The sequence below is a fragment of the Manihot esculenta genome, chromosome 17 (genome assembly GCF_001659605.2).
Source record: "Manihot esculenta cultivar AM560-2 chromosome 17, M.esculenta_v8, whole genome shotgun sequence".
Classification (NCBI taxonomy): Eukaryota; Viridiplantae; Streptophyta; class Magnoliopsida; order Malpighiales; family Euphorbiaceae; genus Manihot; species Manihot esculenta.
Genome location: NC_035177.2, coordinates 24,783,319 through 24,801,752, shown reverse-complemented (window position 1 = coordinate 24,801,752; position 18,434 = coordinate 24,783,319). Strand labels below are relative to the sequence as shown.

Genomic DNA, 18,434 nt, shown 5'->3' with positions numbered 1-18,434 from the left:
AGAAATTGGCATTTGCAACAAAAAATGAGATAGCATCCAGAAAAATGACTTGTATTGCAGTAAGAGCCTAGAGACATGGTATGCATTTAATGCGCCACATCTCAATATCTATATATAGTCTGTCATCTTTGTGATAATAAATTAATAACCCCTAATTAACTAGCATTTTACCATTTTCTTTCCTAATCAGAATGCACACCTCAATCAATCAGCATCCATAAATTCCTTCTTTCATTTTATTCCTACAAGGAAAGCCTTTGCTTAAAAAATCATTGTTATGAATATTTGCAGTAGAAGCCAGAACTCAATCTGAGAACCAAGGCAAAAAAGAATGGAAATAGAAGAGAGCTTCATCTGGTGAGATGGAGATATCAGATGAATTAGCAGTTATGGAAATAGAATTGCGCTGTTTTATGAAGCTGGTTTTCCCACTTCTCCTGCTGTATTAGAATGTTTGAAGTGGAAAATACCAGCAAGTCCTCGTCCCTTGGCTAGCTGCTCAATTTCTTCAAGTTTGTGCTTAAGAATTTCCACTTCCTTGCTTAATTCTTCATCTCTTTGCCTCATTGCCTAAAATCATGTGATTAACAGAATTTAGGAGGACTACTAAACGAATGAATGATTAAAAAAAACTAAAAAAATATGCAGAGATTGAACTACAAGTTTTTTACTTGGTAGTGAAATTCAAGCCTCACCAATTAAACACATAACCATCATAAAGCACATTTTTCTTCATCAACAATTTAAAACCATCATAACTCCCCTTCTAAAAATGAAACTAGGAAATAAATTAAGAAGAGATATAACTATTAAAACTCAGGAACAGTGCAATGACAGAGTGTCCCCTTCAAATCATTGTTTTCATCAAGACAATTAAATCTGAATCACATTGGAAAAAAAAAAGAAAAGAGGGGTCCTTATGCTTCAAGCAATTATTAAAGTATATGATAATGAAAATACCTAGAATTAACATTTTAAAACCTTGTCATTATGCTTCTGCATAAAGATGTACCAGGCTAGAAAAACACTTCAGTTGTTACTGTCACTTAAATAAAGAACACAGCACCATAGTGTCAGGTCAATTTTGCCTTAAGAATGGCTGCAGTATTAGTAGAAAGAAAAGAAAAAAATTTCCTTGTTACCTCGAATTCTTGCCGGCGCACTTCCTCCTTTCTTGCTTCTGATTTGGCACTCCTTTGCACCTCAAAAATCACTACACCTCCTGCTACCTATACATGTAGAAGGTTGGGCATCTAAGTAATTGTAGAACAGCTTCTACATCAAATAGAATAAACACATCTAGCACATCATATTCTTGTTCATCATGTATGAAGTATAGATGAAGCATTGAACTCCACTGTCACCAAGCAAAGGCACAAATAACGCATAATAGTTATAACTGCAAGCTGGAGCCAGTCACCAACTTTATTGCATCATATTTGTGCTTCTGGTACCTAATGCTATCATCACAGAGATGATAGACCATAGAAATTTCAGCTGAATACAAGAAATAAGCATCTTGATCTATTTTTCCCCCTTTCCGAGGTAGGAATTCCATTTACTTCTGGACTTGAAGCCTCGGAAATTCATGTAATGATCTGTATTACGATTTTTAAGCTAACTGATGGTCAGAACATGCTACCTGATGATCTGAGATCCAGAAAATAGGGTCTTACAAAGGTTCTGTAAAACTGAAAAAAACTTAGGCCTAGAGGGGAGTATCTCCCCCTTTTATCTGTTTCCTCCGTCTGCTAATGACGTATAACAGACTGGCTATCATTAGGCCACCTATCCCTGCTACATTGATACGGACGTACGAGGAAATCAAATCCCTGCCTTGTGCGTAACAGCCTCTGATTCTCCCTTGACACGCATGCGGATGGACCTGCAAGACAGGCGGGTTGGTCTTCTTCCTGGTTCCGAGCTGGGCCGGAAGATAAGGTTGAGACTAGGCCCAGAGGGGATCTGTTCATTGGGCCGGAAGAGCTGGGCCAGCCTGATTGAAGAATTTGACCGAAGCCCGGTCTTTGAGCAGAGTGGGCTGGACCTGGCTCTTGGAGGAGGCTTAGAAGCCTTCAGATTATGGGCTGTCCTAATGGGCCTGGCCTTAGACTGGGGCGAAGAAACTCAGCGGTCATCAATTGCCCTTTTACCTTTTCGTCAGTTATTGCCCAACTGATGAGGGGGTAAATACCAAGAATCATTACGACCGCACCTGTTTATGTACAGCTTCCCTCATAACGCCCTTTCACCTTTTTGTCATATTGATTTTCGAATCCTCTCTGCCTTTTTCCACTTCTGGCTTTCCTCTGTTCTTCGTGCACACTGCCATCTTCACTTCCCTGCTTTTATCTTCAAGGTACGCTTTTCTTCCTTTCCCATGAATAGCTTTTAAGGATCCTGGTACCGCTAGCCTAGAGTCTAGCATCACCCCGTCCAGCATAAAAACCTCATTCTCAGGACATATCTCGATCACCCCCCCCCCCTTTTTCACCTTCGGGACCCTCACCGGAATGAGAGGATCTTTCTTCCCAATCCACGTATCTCTGGTATAATCGACCCTCAGAAAGACGCGGACTTAATTTTCTCTGTTAAACAGAAAGAGTATGGTTTATCCTTTTCCTCATCTCCTTTCTTCCACAGGGTTTTCTAGTATTTCAAGATTGCTTCTCGAATGCTGACCCCTAATTTCATTCTCTTCATGTCTTCTTTCAAATTTGTCTGTCTGAGCGGGGGTTTTACATCCACAGGACGTCTGTTCGATACCTTTTTTATTACTTTGTCTCTCATGGAGGTCTGTTTTAATCTTGCTTTTGTGATTTTTACTAAGAGTCGTTCTGACTTGCCCCGGTTTTGGATTTTTTGCAGCTTCTAAGATGAAGATGGATCAGATTAAGCCCCCTAAAATTCTTACGCCGCCCAGGGGGAGCCTGAACATTGCCTCGAACGCCCTCCTAGTAGAGCGATCGACGGGGGGGTTACCCAACAAGTGGCCGAAGTCATATCGTCCAGGTCGTCCGGCCGGCCTCCTCCTCCTGCTCCTGCCCGAGCTCCGGAGCCGAGCTTTCAAGGTGCTGAATCTTCAAGGCCGCCAAGTATCGACGGGTCGGTCTCAGCCGCTCTAGCTGTTCAAGCTCTCAGGTCCTCACGGACTTCAAGGCCGAGCGAGGACTCCGGATTGACGGGGGCGAAGCCTGCCCCGCCTTCTGGCGATGCTTCTGGAGAGAGGCTCGAGGCCTCCATAGCTAAGATGGGGGTCCTTGCAAGCAGGACTGAGATCGCCTCTGTGGGGAATGTCCATGGGGTCCTTTCCGAGGTCAGCCCAGCTGCCGAGGATAGGGAACTCAGTTTTGTAGATGATGGAGGTGTAGCGGAAAAGGTCGGGGACAAGCGTCCCATCCCCACCGAAGTGCTTGTCCTGGTTCGCGTTCCAAAGAAGTCTTGGGCTTCTAGAAGACCGACTCCTGCTTTTCTTCCTCTCGGGAAGAAGGAGTAGGTTCCCGGCACCGACTTTCCTCAACTTCTTGAAGAATGGCAAGCATTTCTCTGCCGACCTGGACATAAAGCGATTTAACGCCACTACTCTCCCAGTCAGTCTCTGGACATCCCTTACACAGGTCGGCTCTGGCATATTCAGTATAGCTTCCACTTTCTCTGGGTTGAGCTCGATGCCTTTCCCACTCACCATGTATCCCAGGAACTTTCCTCCTCTGATGAAGAAGGCACACTTCGTTGGGTTCAGCCTCATTCTATATTGTTCTAACACCTCAAATACCTCCCTCAGATCTATCATGTGCTGCTGGAAAGTTAGGCTTTTGACTACCATATCATCTACATAAACTTCTACGTTTCTGCCGATCTGATTTTTGAAGATTTTGTTCATCAGTCTTTGGTATGTTGCCCCGGCGTTTTTTAGCCCGAAGGGCATGGCTTTATAGCAGTAGGTCCCATATTCCGTTATGAACGAGGTCTTTTCTTCATCCGACCTGTCCATTGGGATTTGATGATAGCCACACATAACATCCAGAGAAGACATGTAATCGAAACCGGCCGTAGAGTCGACCATTTTATTAATATCAGGGAGGGGATAACAATCTTTAGGACAGGCCTGATTTAGGTCAGTAAAATCTATGCACATCCTATATTTGCCATTGGCTTTTTTGACTAATACAGGATTTGCTAACCACTGCGGGTACATGACTTCCCTAATAAAGCCTGCCTCTTCTAACTTTCGCACTTCCTCCCTGGTGGCCTGTTGCTTCTCCTTTCCTACCACCCTCTTCTTCTGCTGTACCGGTCTGGCGTCGGGGAGGACGTTTAGCTTATGGGTCATCACCTCAGGGTCAATCTCGGGCATGTCAGAGGGCTTCCAGGCGAAGCTCGACGCGTGACCTCGGATCAGGGCCATGACTTCAGTTTTTTGTTCTTCAGTAAGGCCGGCATTGAGACTGAAGACCTTATCTGTTTTTGCCTCTGATAAAGGAAAAGTCTTCAACTCTCCGACCGGCTTTATTCTGGCCTCTTTCTTCTCATCCCTGACCTCTAGCACCTCTGAGTCGAGCCTCTCTGCTACCGAGCTCGGCTCTGCCACTGTGGCTAAGTACACTGCTCTTGCCTCTTCTTAGCTGCCCCGGACTACTCCCACTCTTGCCTCTGTTGGGAACTTCAACGCTAGATATCTGATACTGGTGACGGCCTCGAAGTCAAACAGTGCAGGTCTCCCCAGGATTGCGTTGTAGCTCAACGGGAGTTTGACCACTAAGAACACCGCATAATGGGTGCGAGTTCTTGGCGCTTCGCCTAAGGTGAGAGCCAGCTTCACTTTCCCCTCTACGGGCACTGGTACTCCTCCAATCCCCTTGACCAGTGCCTGATCCCGAACTAGCTGTTCCTCGGGGATTCCCATCTGCTGGAAAAACTTGTAGGGTAATAGGTTCACCTTGCTCCCATCATCCACTAAAATCTTCTTGACTCGGTAGTTGTGAATGACGGCTTCAATGACAAGGGCGTCATCATGGGGCATCTGAACACACTGAGCATCCTCCGGAGAGAAGGTGATGGCCACTGGAGAGTGCTCAACGACCTGCATGACCTCGACGCTACTGCTTTCCCCCTCTCGACTCCTCTTCTTTTCCCTACGGCTCATCCGACCTCCTGTTCCCCCAACAATCATGTTGATGGTCCCACTGGACCCATCATTCACTGGTCCAGCTCCCGCTCTCCTTGGTACTTGGGCTGCCGGATTGGGCTGAGGCCTCTGTCCCTCCGGTTACCTCACGAAGTTCTTAAGGTGCCCTCTTTTTATCAGCCTCTCGATCTCTGTGATCAACTGGAAGCAGTTATTGGTGTCGTGGCCGTGCGTGCGATGGTACTGACAATATTTGTCCGGATCTCGCTGGTTTACTTCCGTTTTCATAGGCCTGGGCCATTAGAGGAACTCCTTGTCTTGGACGGCCATGAGCACTTCGGCTCTAGAGGTGTTGAGTGGGGTCGGCGTCTCTGGAACCCACGGAGGGAGTGGCCTTTGTTCTAAGACCCGAGGAGGGAGAGGTCTTTGGTCCCTTCGCTCCCAGGGTTGTCTGTAAGGCTCAGGCCTCTTGCCATGCTTTTTCTCGTGCCTCTCCGGCCTCCCTTCCTCCGGTGCTTTCCCCTTATTTGTTGCTCCCCTGACGAACCTACTTGTCACCAAGGCATCATCCTGCCTTATATATTTTTCAGCCCGCTTCATCAGCTCGGCCAGTGAGGTCGGAGGCTTCCTGCTCAATGAGCCAAAGAACTCGGCAGAGGTCGTCCCCTTCTGCATGGCTTCCACCGCCCTTCCCTCATCGAGCTCGGGAATCTGCAGGGCCTCCGTATTGAAACAGGCGACGTACTCCCTGAGCGATTCGTCTCTCCTCTGCCTGATCGTCTCCAGGTAGCTCGTCTTTCTATCTGCAGGCACCCTTGCGATAAACCGACTGATGAAGCGAGTGGCCAGATCTCCAAAGCTGCTGATACTTCCGGCCTCAAGGTTATTAAACCACGCCCGTGCTGGCCCCGAGAGTGTCGTTGGGAATACCTTGCACATCAAGGCATCTGACAAGGTCTGCAGCTCCATGAAAGTTTTGTAGTTCAAGACATGCTCCCAGGGGTTCCCAGCTCCATCATATGCGGCCATAGGCGGCATCATAAATTTCTTTGGGACGGTCTCCTGCTGCACCCACTTTGAGAAGGGTGAAGAGGTAGGTAGAAGAGTTTGGCTGGGGTCCTTCACCCCTAACTCAGTCAAAAGCTGCTCTCTCATCTTTTGCAACTTTTGGTCTACACTCTCCGCTTCCTGCCTGGTTTCTTCTCCAGACGGTATTCCTCCTCTTCCGCTTCGCTTCTCGTCCACTTGGTTGTTTCGGCAGAATAACTGTCGGCCCCATCGTTTTCAATCATCTCTCTCATCCTTCTTCCATGAACCCTGGCCTCCGGTTCTTCCTCTTCCCCAGCTCTTCTCTCCCTTTCTCCAGTTTCACGGCTAACTGTTTGGGGATGGTTGTGGGTAGGTTGAGGTTCATTGGTTCTAGGTTCTTCTATCACTGGCAACACATTCACTGGGGTGTTGAGGCCCCTTTGTTGCATCATTTGTCCCAATCAGTGAGCGGTATTTTGTAATTGGAGGGCCATGGTTTGGAGGTCCTGGTTGGACAAAGTAGCGGCGGAATCATTCCCTGCCAAGCTTGGCGAGGGGTTGAAAGGATTGGTGTTTGGTTGTTTGGTGTTGTGGGGCTGGAAAAGGAGAACTGCTGCCCCTCTTGGGGCAGAGCTCAGGTCATTTGGAATGACGTTGTTTTCGTTGTGGTTAGCCATTGTGGATCTCAGTGGGTATTGTAAGAGTGGAACTCTGATGATGAAAAGATCTCCTTCGTTCCCACAGACGGCGCCAATTGATGATCTGAGATCCAGAAAATAGGGTTTTACAAGGGTTCTGTAAAACTGGAAAAAACTTAGGCCTAGAGGGGAGTATCTCCTCTTGTTATCTGTTTCATCCGTCTGCTAATGACGTATAACAGACTGGCTAGCATTGGGCCACCTGTCCCTGCCACATTGATACGGACGTACGAGGAAATCAGATCCCTGCCCTGTGCGTAACGGCCTCTGATTCTCCCTGGACACGTATGCGGATGGACCTGCAAGACAGGCGGGTTGGTCTTCTTCCTGGTTCCGAGCTGGACCAGAAGATAAGGTTGAGACTAGGCCCAGAGGGGATCTGTTCATTGGGCCGGAAGAGCTGGGCCAGCCTAATTGAAGAATCTGACCGGAGCCCGGTCTTTGAGCAGAGTGGGCTGGACCTGGCTATTGGAGGAGGCTTAGAAGCCTTCAGATTATGGGCTGTCCTAATGGGCCTGGCCTTAGACCAGGGCGAAGAAACCCGGCGGTCATCACTACCTTCCCAGATTTCAGGATTGAGCCAAAAATTGTCTTTCAACATAAATAACTTTAGATTAGATTTTATATAGTTTTTCCTTTGACCCCTTCCCACAATCAAAAAATACCTATCTGATCTGATCTAACACAAAAGGAAACCCTCAATGGTAAACTGATGCAAATTCTAGCTTTGAAGACTAATTAGATGGCACATCCTAAAATTAGTGATATTGTATTATTTTTGCTCTTCAAATAACATCTTACTATATCTTAAATGAGCCATATTATTACTAAACGATGTTCTAACTATACTCATAAATAAACCTACTTCTGTTTCCTAGTTCAATTAGACCAGTGAACAGTTCAGAACTATTTATGCACGAAGAAAACACAAATTATACATGGAGAAAAAAGACAAAAATGAAGCAGAAATAGTTGCGCCTCGGTAATCAACAAACAAGTCTATTGCATGGAAAGGGAAAAAGGCAAAGGGAAGAACTAGAATTCAGAAGAGTACAGTGAAAACAAAAAGTTCCCCTATGAGATCAACGGCAGCCTGGACAGCTTTCTCCTCATTCAAAGGGCGTATCTCAACATCAGTTGAATGACTATAGATTCTCCTTTGCATTCTCGTCGTCAATCTGTGGTTTGCCTTAAGAATTTCAAAATTAATCCACCAATTGAACAGAAAATGTGATCAAAATCATATATAAATTGAAAAAATTACTACTAATTAAATGTGATCAAATGCAGATATAAAATATTAGTACCTGGGCGAAGTTGATGATTAACTGGCGGAATTTGGGGTGAAAAGCAGCCTGTTGCTTGAGCTTACTAGCGAGTGGCTTGCTTAGCGTTTTAACGGCTAACGTCCCGAGCTTCAATAGAGGCAGAACCATCGTCGCCTTTCTTTTTCTTCAAGTTATTGAGATCTGATGCTGCGATTAACTGAAACGATTAACCAATTGGGCTTTTGTAGTGGATCGAATCGGAAGACGAAATGCGTGAATCCGATTTTATATCAATAATATTTCCCTTGATGAGGAAGAAAGATTGGCTGCTGCTGCTGCTGCATTTGCGAAAAGGTCTGAGGTTGGAAGATTCAATTTTGACCTGTGAACGCTAGTTTATTGCGTTTACAGTACACACTCATAATTCAAATTCCATATTTATCAAATGTTTTTCTTTATTATTATTATTTTTTTAAAGTCCGAGCAGAGCAGCTGCTGTCCCTTGACCCTGGCTCAGTCCTTTGCCCCATGGAGTGCGTTTCCCTCCTTAGCTCGCCATTAACGGTCCAGTACTTCTACGGAGGAATGTGTGGAGGTCCAGTGCTCCTCTTTCCTTCCATTATGGGCCTAGCTTTTCCATTGGAGCTTAGGATGGTTGGAGTTTAGTTGGATTGGGCCATGGATTTATTATAGGCCTTGTTTTAATGTCTGCTTATTAAAAGCCTTATTGTAATTTCTCCCGAGAATAATGAATTTTATCTCCATCTTTGGAAAAAAAAAAATCCATCGCATCTCAATTTTAAACCTTATTATATAATTTTCAATCTTAAATTTATACGTTAAAACGTCATTTTCTTGGATTAGTTGCCCCTTAAATTTATTATTTTATATTCATACTAGACTACTAGGTCACTGGCAACCAGACTAAGATCGAGTCTATTAGTCAGACCTAAAGCTAATTAGAGTCTATTACGCAGACTGATCCATTAGTATACAACCCAACCTGCGGTTGAAGTAGATCGGACTAACCGAAATCCGGACTCATCAGAAAGAAATCCAGCTCATCCGACATGATAGAGAGTAGGAGAGTAAACACAATTATGCCACGATCCTATCCGTACGAGCGTCGAAATGAAATTAAATGGCCGTCTGAAAATGGTGGGTAGGCAGGTACGCCCATACGTACAGTTCTGTGTGATAGCGACAAGTGACACTATAATAAGATGGTAGTTATGCGTCATTAAAAGATAAGAAAAAAATGAATAAAAGAGAGAGACATGACCCATTCAAACTAATCTTATTCGTATATACCTGAACTCGATTTTTTTTTGAATTTCAAATCATAACCTAGAATGAAAGTCGGTAGAAGCATGATTCAACCTTTATAACACGGTATATGAAACCTTAAATGGGTTAGGTGGGAGATGATTTTTAATTTTATGGTTAGGTTTGAATCATACATGGCGTGTTTGATGGGTTCATTCACACAATGAAATATTTTCTTTATTTATTTTGTCTATTCTATTCTAATTTATTTCAAATATTTTAAAAACTTGGTAGTTTGAAAATTTTTATAAAATAAAAACTTTCGTGTAAGAAAAAATTAAAAAAATGGAAGAGTTTGAGAACAATATTTATATACAATTTATGTTGAATTAGTATTATGCTTGTATGGATCGATATAAGCCAAAATCAATTTGAATTCGAGTTATTTTTTTATCCAATAAATGTAAACTTATGATTTTTTTTTAAAATTATGTGTGATAATTTATATGTTAATTTTCTAATATATTATTGTTTAATATGTAGTAAAAAATTAAAATTTATTAATTTCAAAAATAATTTATTAATAATTTAAAATGAGTGAAGTGTATATTAATAAAGACAATATACAAATTTTTGATTAAAAATATTTTATTATTTCATTTAAAAAATAAGTCAATTTAAGCTTTTATTTATTTGCAGAAAATAATTTATATTTGAAAAATATTTTATGTAAAAAATATTATATAATAATTTGTTTTTATTATTTAATTTTAATTTAAAAATAAAATATATTAATAAATTTGTATATAAAAATCTAATAAGATATTTAAAATGAGTTTGAGAGGAAAAAGTTATTTTTTTTAATTAAAAAATATTTTTTATTGAATAAAATTTTTAAATTTTTTAAATATCAAAAAATATACAAAATATTTTCTGGAAACTGTTTTCATAGAAGCCTAAATTTGTGAGACTCGTTTTTTCTTAGAAAAATTAATGGCTGAATTTGATCTGATTCCCTTGTCCATTAAATTTAAACTACCCGATCTGATTGGCTGCCTTTGTTGAACTAGTAAATTGGTAATCTGCAAATTTATTTTTATAAATTTAGTATTACCATAGGATTGCGGACTGCAAGTCAAACAAAAAGCAGCAGTCAAATTAGGCAAAACCCATGAGGAAACAGGAATTTTGATGCAGGGAGATAGTCATTAACTAAACTTCTACAAAGAAATTATTAATTTAGCCAGATCATGACTTCTGTTACCTCTCATTTTCTTGGCCTTCACATTATATATATGACCAAATTTTCGAAATTGAAATTCAAAAGATTAGAAATTTAGACTCAAATAAAGTGAATTTTTATAAATATCGGTTCAATCTGTTTTACTCCAGACTCAGCCCGAGTCCATACGACTGCATTCAAGCAATTTCAATAAAATTGACGAATGATTGAAAGATCATAATTACGATGAACAAAGATTTTCAACAAGTCAAGACTCAACAACCTTCTACCCAATTGCAAGCCCTTCATTTGTTATTTCTGACCTGCTTTACGAACAAGTCTCCTATCAATTCTCCATTTATCAGCAATCTTTCTCCGTTAAAAAGGGTACTCCCATCCTCCCATCTGCCAGGACTTTGGAGAATTTCCTAGCCATGGATTCCATGCACAGCCAGAGCAGCGCAAATGAACTGTTGCAAGCTCAAGTTCATTTGTATCATCACATATTTAAATACATAAATTCTATGTCACTCAAGTGTGCAGTTCAGCTACGCATACCAGACATAATTCACAGCCATGGCAAACCAATCACCCTTTCTGAGCTCGTCTCATCACTTCACATCCACCCAACCAAAATCAGTTTGGTCCACCGGTTCATGCGCATGCTGGTGTTCTCTGGCTTCTTTTCCACCACCAAAGTTCGTAATCCTCAAGAAGAAGAACAAGAAGCTTATGATTTAACACCATATTCAAAGCTACTTGTCAAAGATCACCCTTATTGCTTGACACCCTTTGTTGATTCATTGCTTAAGCCAGATTTTTTGACTCCTGGGTATTTCTTGGGAGATTGGTTTCGAGGCAACGAGGTTACAATATTTGAGAAAGCACATGGAATGGCATTTTGGGAATACAATGATAGAAACCCTGAATTTAACAAGCTTTTTAATGAAGCAATGGCCAGTGATTCTCAGATGATGAACTTGGTCATTAGAGACTGCAAGTCAATTTTTGAAGGGGTGAATTCATTAGTAGATGTCGGAGGTGGTAATGGATCACTTGCCAGGATAATATCAGAGGCATTCCCTCATATGAAATGCACTGTTCTTGAAATTCCTCAGGTCATTGCCAATTTAGAAGACACCAAGAACTTGAATTATGTTGGAGGTGATATGTTTCAGCACATTCCTTCTGCAGATGCCATCATTCTTAAGGTATCTTCTCTGTTTATTGAGTGATTAAATTTCACATCTTCAAATTTGTTCCTGTATTTTATATGTCTGTTAATGATGTTTTGGCAGTTAATTTTGCACGGTTGGAGCGATGAGGAATGCCTGAAAATACTGAAGAAATGCAAAGAAGCCATTTCAAGAAAAGGGGAAGGAGGAAAGGTGATCATCATAGACTTGGTGATAAATGAGAAGAAAGATGAACATGAATTAACAGAAACAAAGCTACTGTTTGACATGCTGATGATGTACGTGAGTAGAGGAAAAGAAAGAACAGAGAAAGAATGGGAAGATCTATTCTTGAAGGCCGGTTTCGGTCGTTACAAGATAACACCTGTACTTGGTTTAAGGTCTCTAATTGAGGTTTATCCTTGAAAGTGAAGAAATTATGTATCACAATCTGATCAGATTGTTGAATAAATTTTATCCCCTTGTTGAGGCAAAGCTTGTATTGTTCTTGAAATTTTCTTTCTCCGAGTAATCAAGAATAAAATATCAATTTACTTTGAAGTTTACTTGTGTGTATTCTTCAATGTGCTGTAGACTATTCTAACAAATATCAATGATATGTGTAATTATTTGACGCGTACCAAATTAAACATTAAAAATAAGATTTTGCTCTGTAATGAAACAGAGTTGCCGGTTAAGTTGTAGCTGCAGAGCAAAGAAAAATGAAAAAATTTCAGCTTATTCTTAATAATGATTACATGCATGGCTGGTTAAATCGTAGGGGAATTGTCTAGTTGAACCATGCATTCTTTGTAGATCGTCTTTTGAAAGAAGTTTTAGCTCAACGGGAGGTTGCCCTTTTTGTGACTAATGGATCATTTGCTCCCCTCTCTGCCCTATCATTTCTGAAAGTTCCTCACAAAGTTAATAAAAACTCTCTGCATAACAATGATAACTCTCTGTATAACAATGATAACTCTGCATAACAATGATACTCAGATGCCCTTGACAGATGGAGTATGCATGGTTTTAAAAAAATGGTACTCAGATCTGTCAGAAAAGAGTAGGGGTGTAATCGAACCGAGCCGAGCCGAGCTTTATAAAACTCAAGCTCGTTTATTAAAAAAGTTTGGAAGCTCGCGTTCTAATATTTGATTCGAGTTCGGCTCGAAAATTAAATATTATAATCGAACTCGATTCGAGTTCGACTCGTGAAAGGCTCGTTCAGTTTAATAACAAGCCTAATTCGAGCTCGAACTCGAAAAGCTCGATTAAGAAGCTCGTTAATAAAACTCGAGTTTGAACTCGAAAAACTCGATTAAGAAACTCGTTAAAAAAGCTCGAATAATATTAATAATTATAAATTTTTAATAATAATTATATAAATATATTAATAATGATTAATTAAATATTTATAGTAGCATCTAGTTTAAAAAGATTTTTATAATTATACTTTAATTTTAAAACGTATCTAGTTTTACAATTTAATTTATCAGGTAATACTACTTGAATAATAATATTAAAAAGTACTTATTATTATTTGGAATTTCTAAAAATATAATTTTTAATTATTTATAGTATTGATATAGGACTGATTATATTTTTTTAAGTTAAAACTTTTAAACAATAATACTTGGTTAAGATGAAATTTGAAAACAAAATGTGAGAAATCGAAAATTATTGTCGATAATTATTATTTTTAACCAATAATACTTTGATACTTTAATCAATAATGCTTAGTTAAAAATTTTAACTAAAAAATACTTGATTAATATATATTGTTTACTTAATTAATTATTATTAATATATTTTGATTATTATTATCATCTTTTATATTGTATGCTTAATTATATACAAAAAAAATTTATAATTATACTTTAATTTTAAAATGTATATAATTTTTACAACTTAATTTATCATGTAGTACTATAATTTTAAAAAATATTTATTATAATAATTAATATTAATTATTTATGATTATACATTATTTTATTGAATCTTATTATAATAATTATATACAAAAGATTTTTATAATTTAATTTTAAAGAATACTAATTATAATAATTAATCTTAATTATTTGTAATTTTCAATACTATAATTTTCAAGTATTTATAATAGTTTAAATTTTATAACTTTATAGTTATTTTTATTTTTTTAATAATATATGAACTTGTTCATAAATTTATTTAATGAATTAGTTCATCAATTTATTTAAACAATATTACTCACGAGCCTATGTAACGAGTCTGCTCGTGAGTTTTCTCAACGAGCCAGCTCACGAGCCTTCTCAACGAGCCAACTCGCGATCCTAAAAACGAGCCAGCTCGCGAGCCTTAACGAGCCGAATACTATTGAGCTCAAGCTCAGCTCGTTTAAGTGACGAGCCTCAAAATTGAACTTGAGCTTGACTCGTTTAAAAAGCGAGCCGAACTCGGTCGAACTTTTATCGAGTCGAGTTTCGAGTAGCTCACGATTGGCTCATTTACAGCCCTGGAAAAGAGGGTACTAAGAATTTTTTTTTTATTATTTAATTATGGTTGCCCTAGAATTTTGGGAATTATTTTTCACAAGAAACCAACTTGCTGCTTCAATTGGACTAGTCTCTTTCTTGCATCTTAATGGTTAGTGTGACTTGAAAATTCTAACGTTACAATTTTGTCTTGGCAGTCAAGTAATGCTGCTACCAGAAATCCTAAAAAAGAAATTGCAGAATTTTTGTCCTGACACGAAAGTAATAAGGAACCTATCTTAGCAATTGCATATGTTTCTTCTCTGCAATTTCTTCTTTGCCAATGCCAGTCTTCTTGGCATCATATTTTATAAACAGCTGTTGTTCTTGTCCAAGTCAAGTCAACAGTGTGACTGAACCTAAATAAATTAATAAACATTTTCATTAACGTTTTGGTATGTTAAAGGAAAACTTGAAGTCCCTTTTCAAGATTAAACCATTGTTCTCCCTTTTCATCTTAGAATGAAAATCCTTCATTCAAACTCTTTGATTTTTTCAGTCAAGTATCATATTTAAAGCAAGATTATGTCTTGTTTTTCTATGCAAGGTTCTTCTAGAATAAAAGAGGAACTTATCTTGCAAAGAAACTTCCTTGTGAACCAGTCATCACGTAAAAGCACAGTGCATGATTGTATTATATAAGCAGAAAGCTGCAACGCTAAACTTCGTGAGCAAACAAGGTGGCAAATTTTCACCTTCATGGAGTTACATCAAGAGCTTGGATCTAATGATGAGATGTTCCAAGCTCAGTGTTATATATATAAACACATGTACCACTATTTTGAATCCATGTCTCTGAAATGTGCTGTTCAGCTTGGAATTCCTGACATAATCCACAAACATGGCAAACCTATTACCATTCCGGAGTTGGCTTCTGCTCTTCAAGTTTCCCCGACAAAAGTGAACTCTCTGCAGCGCGTTATGCGCATGTTGGCGCACTCTGGCTTCTTTGCTTCAGCCAAAATGCATGAGAATCAAGAAGGAGAAGAAGAGGGTTATATTCTTACAACAACTTCTTCTATCCTCCTGCGAAAAGATAGCCCCACCAGCTTGACTACAACTGTTCTAGCAATGCTAGATCCTGCGCTGATAACTCCATGGTTTTCCCTTTCTGATTGTTTCCAAGGGAATGAACTCACAGCATTTGAAACTTTTCATGGAATGAGTTTTTTGGAATATGGAAGGCAGAATCTTGAGTTTTTCAATTTCTTGAAAGAGGCCATGGCCTGTGATTCTCAATTGGTGAGCTTGATTCTTAAGAACCATAAGGAAATGTTTGAAGGAGTAGCCTCACTTGTAGACGTAGGGGGTGGGACAGGAACCCTAGCCAGGGCGCTTTCTGATGCATACCCTCATATGAAATGCACAGTCTTGGACCTCCCACAAGTTGTTGCAGACTTGCCAGAGAGTAAAAGCTTGAAATTCGTCGCTGGTGACATGTTTCAGACGATTCCTTCTGCAGATGCAGTTCTGATCAAGGTATATTTTTGTTGCTTCAATTTATTGACATAAAAGCTTAAGGGCAAATGGTTGTTTGTCTCAAATCTTATGATCGTGATGATATTGACACTCTTTGCAGTCTGTTCTGCATAACTGGAGCGACGAGGCCTGCATAAAGATTTTGAAACGATGCAGAGAAGCTATTGGCTGCACAGACAGGGGAGGAAAAGTGATAATCATAGAAATGGTGATTAATGAAAAGAAAGATGAAAGTAAGCAGCTGGCGGAAACAAAGCTCTTTGCAGACATGCAAATGATGCTTGTATGCACTGGAAGAGAGAGGAACGAGAAAGAATGGGCAAGGCTCTTCATGGACGCTGGATTTAGTCGCTATAAAATGACTACCACTTGTGGGTTAAACTCCATCATTGAGGTTTATCCATAGGCAATAACTTTTTATATTAGTTTCATGTTTGTTCCTTGTGGGTTGCTGCAGGCAGTTGCTGAGCGAATAATGCGATCGCAGCTTAATGTATCGGGTAGAAGCAGCTTGCTCTCTAAACATATGTTTAAGTTTAATGGTCATCAATAATAATAATAATAAGTGATTCTCCTAAAGCCCAAATCCTGAAATCCATGAGATTTTGATTCCAGTTAAGAGAACTCGTATATGAAGAAGAGAATAAGGAAGCCCATAAAGGATGATCTGGGCCAATTCCAAGCAAAGATGATAAGCGGTTGTCGAAGCCGTCAAAAATAAACCTATTAAACAATCAACAATAAACTTGTAGATAGTGGCAATAGGGTCGAACCACAGGGAATTGACACCAATGATTTTCCTAATAATGACTAGGTCAAGTAAATAACAAGTAATTAAAAGAGGGGGTTTTGATTTGATGATTAAAATTAAATAGCAAAAGAAAGCAATAATTTAAATAGATGAGAATTTCAATGAGAAAGAGATTCTAGCTGAAGTGTGAGTCTAATTCAGTTTGTTCAGAATTGATCATTGATTATTAAAGACTCCTATTTGATTTCAATAAATCAGTTTTGGTTGTGGAAGACGCTTCTCACAATCCAAATTCTTCCTTAGTTCTAGTTTGATTAGGAAACGTTCGCTAATCAAACACTAATCAACAAGTTGCCAAGGAACGTCCTTGGGGCATTGTAGCATCGAACAACTGTTGACTGCATTAAGACTTATAAAAACCCAATTCTATCCTTGCCAACCGCGTGGTCAAGTTTAGATTATGCAACTTGATTAAATGTGTATTTGAACAACCTAAGTAATTACGGACCTAAATCATTCAAACAATATTACTTAAGCAATTTAAAAGCAATGGGCCCTTATTGATTCTAAAAGCAAAGTAATAATTATGGAAAAGATCAGTTTGCATAAATATTGAAACAAACAAGAGTTCAACAATGGAGTATTAAACCTCCCAATTCATCACAAATCTGAATATTCTCAACTTCAACTAGAAAAGGAGGAGTTTAGCCACTCATGGTGGACTAAATACACAAAAAGATGAAAAGAAAAGAAAAAGGAAGATGCTGGAGAGTTTCTGGCGAGTTGAGTTGCTGATCAGAAGATCCTTTTGCTGGTTTGGAGGCTCTCCTTTTATAGCTGCAGAATTTCTCTCCATCTAGGGTTTTGAAATCCCTCTTTGATTTGGTGTTTGACTCCTCTTTTGATGTTGATTTTAATTGCAATTGGAATTCCTTGGATGAGAGACTCTTTCGTGGCTCTTGGTTTTGTGTTGAAAGTGATTGGATTGGATTTGGACTTCTGAAAATTCGGATTTCTGTTTTCTGCCCATTTTCCCGCTCTGCTGTAAGTTTCTGCTGTCAAAGTGATTTGCCCGGTGATTTGACCAGTTTCTTCAAGTGATTGGGCAAATCACTGACCAGATCGCTTCTCTGTGAGTCGGTCCTCTATGTCTCTGCGAGTGATTTGGCCAATGATCTTCGAGTTTCTTGGGCAAATCACTGCCCATATCACTGCTGTCTGTTGCCTCCGGGTTTCTGCTTTAGCTTGATCTGGGCAGTGATTGGAGCAGTTTAGCTGGTGATCTTGGGCAAATCACTGGGCAAATCATCCTTCTGTACTTTTTCTGCACTTTTTCTCCCATTTTCTAATTTCTTCCTTTTCTGTAAAAACAAGATAAAAACCATAAATTAAACTAAAAAATGTGTAAATAAGCAACAATAATTATGATAAAAATGTGGCTAAATTATGCTTGATCAAATACCCCCACACCTAGCTTTTTGCTTGTCCTCAAGCAATAAATAACTTAGCCAATCAAGCCCCCTTTTTCTTTAGAGCCTAAGTTCCACTTAATCAGCTCCCCTTAGACTCCTAAACTGAAGTATCACAGTATAGAGTACATGCACTAAGGTCATCCTCTCCTTTCCTTGTTTCCTTTCACCTACCATGGTCAAGAGAAAGGTTTTTGACTCAATCATGCTTATTCCTTTATGTTAGTTTTAATGCAACCCCTAGGAGTGACTCGCCCCTTTTCTTCTCTATTTCTTTTTATTTTTGTTTTTATTTTCAGCAGCACTTATTCTTATCCTTGCCTGAAAAAGTCACTAACCTTTTTACGCGATTGTGTACATGGGTGATACACCCCCGGTTACTCAGTTAGTCACTTGTTCAAGTGGCTACTAGCTCTGTTCATAGTCTAGACCATCGAAA

At 39.4% G+C, this 18,434-nt stretch overlaps 3 protein-coding genes across 4 annotated transcripts; 2 read left to right on the top strand and 1 right to left on the bottom strand.

Moving 5' to 3' along the window:
- Positions 1-200: 200 nt before the first annotated feature.
- On the bottom strand, positions 201-8,552 carry LOC110604505 (OPA3-like protein). 2 transcript variants are annotated; one of them, XM_021742692.2, is made up of 4 exons: positions 8,163-8,551; positions 7,910-8,044; positions 1,143-1,229; positions 201-570 (listed from the first exon to the last, which is right to left on the bottom strand). In XM_021742692.2, exons 1-4 carry the CDS (start codon positions 8,289-8,291, stop codon positions 412-414), a joined length of 510 nt encoding a protein of 169 aa, XP_021598384.1. In that variant the 5' UTR covers positions 8,292-8,551; the 3' UTR covers positions 201-411. The 2 variants fall into 2 exon arrangements, with proteins under 2 accessions (XP_021598384.1, XP_021598385.1); XM_021742693.2 differs by lacking the exon at positions 1,143-1,229 and having other exon boundaries at positions 8,163-8,552.
- Positions 8,553-10,777: 2,225 nt separating this feature from the next.
- On the top strand, positions 10,778-12,347 carry LOC110604807 (trans-resveratrol di-O-methyltransferase). Its single transcript, XM_021743114.2, has 2 exons — positions 10,778-11,822; positions 11,910-12,347. The coding sequence occupies exons 1-2, from the start codon at positions 11,046-11,048 to the stop codon at positions 12,210-12,212; spliced, it is 1,080 nt and encodes a 359-aa protein (XP_021598806.1). The 5' UTR covers positions 10,778-11,045; the 3' UTR covers positions 12,213-12,347.
- A 2,383-nt stretch (positions 12,348-14,730) lies between these two features.
- Positions 14,731-16,354, top strand: LOC110604802 (probable O-methyltransferase 3). Its single transcript, XM_021743110.2, has 2 exons — positions 14,731-15,775; positions 15,876-16,354. Exons 1-2 carry the CDS (start codon positions 14,996-14,998, stop codon positions 16,179-16,181), a joined length of 1,086 nt encoding a protein of 361 aa, XP_021598802.1. The 5' UTR covers positions 14,731-14,995; the 3' UTR covers positions 16,182-16,354.
- Positions 16,355-18,434: the final 2,080 nt, after the last annotated feature.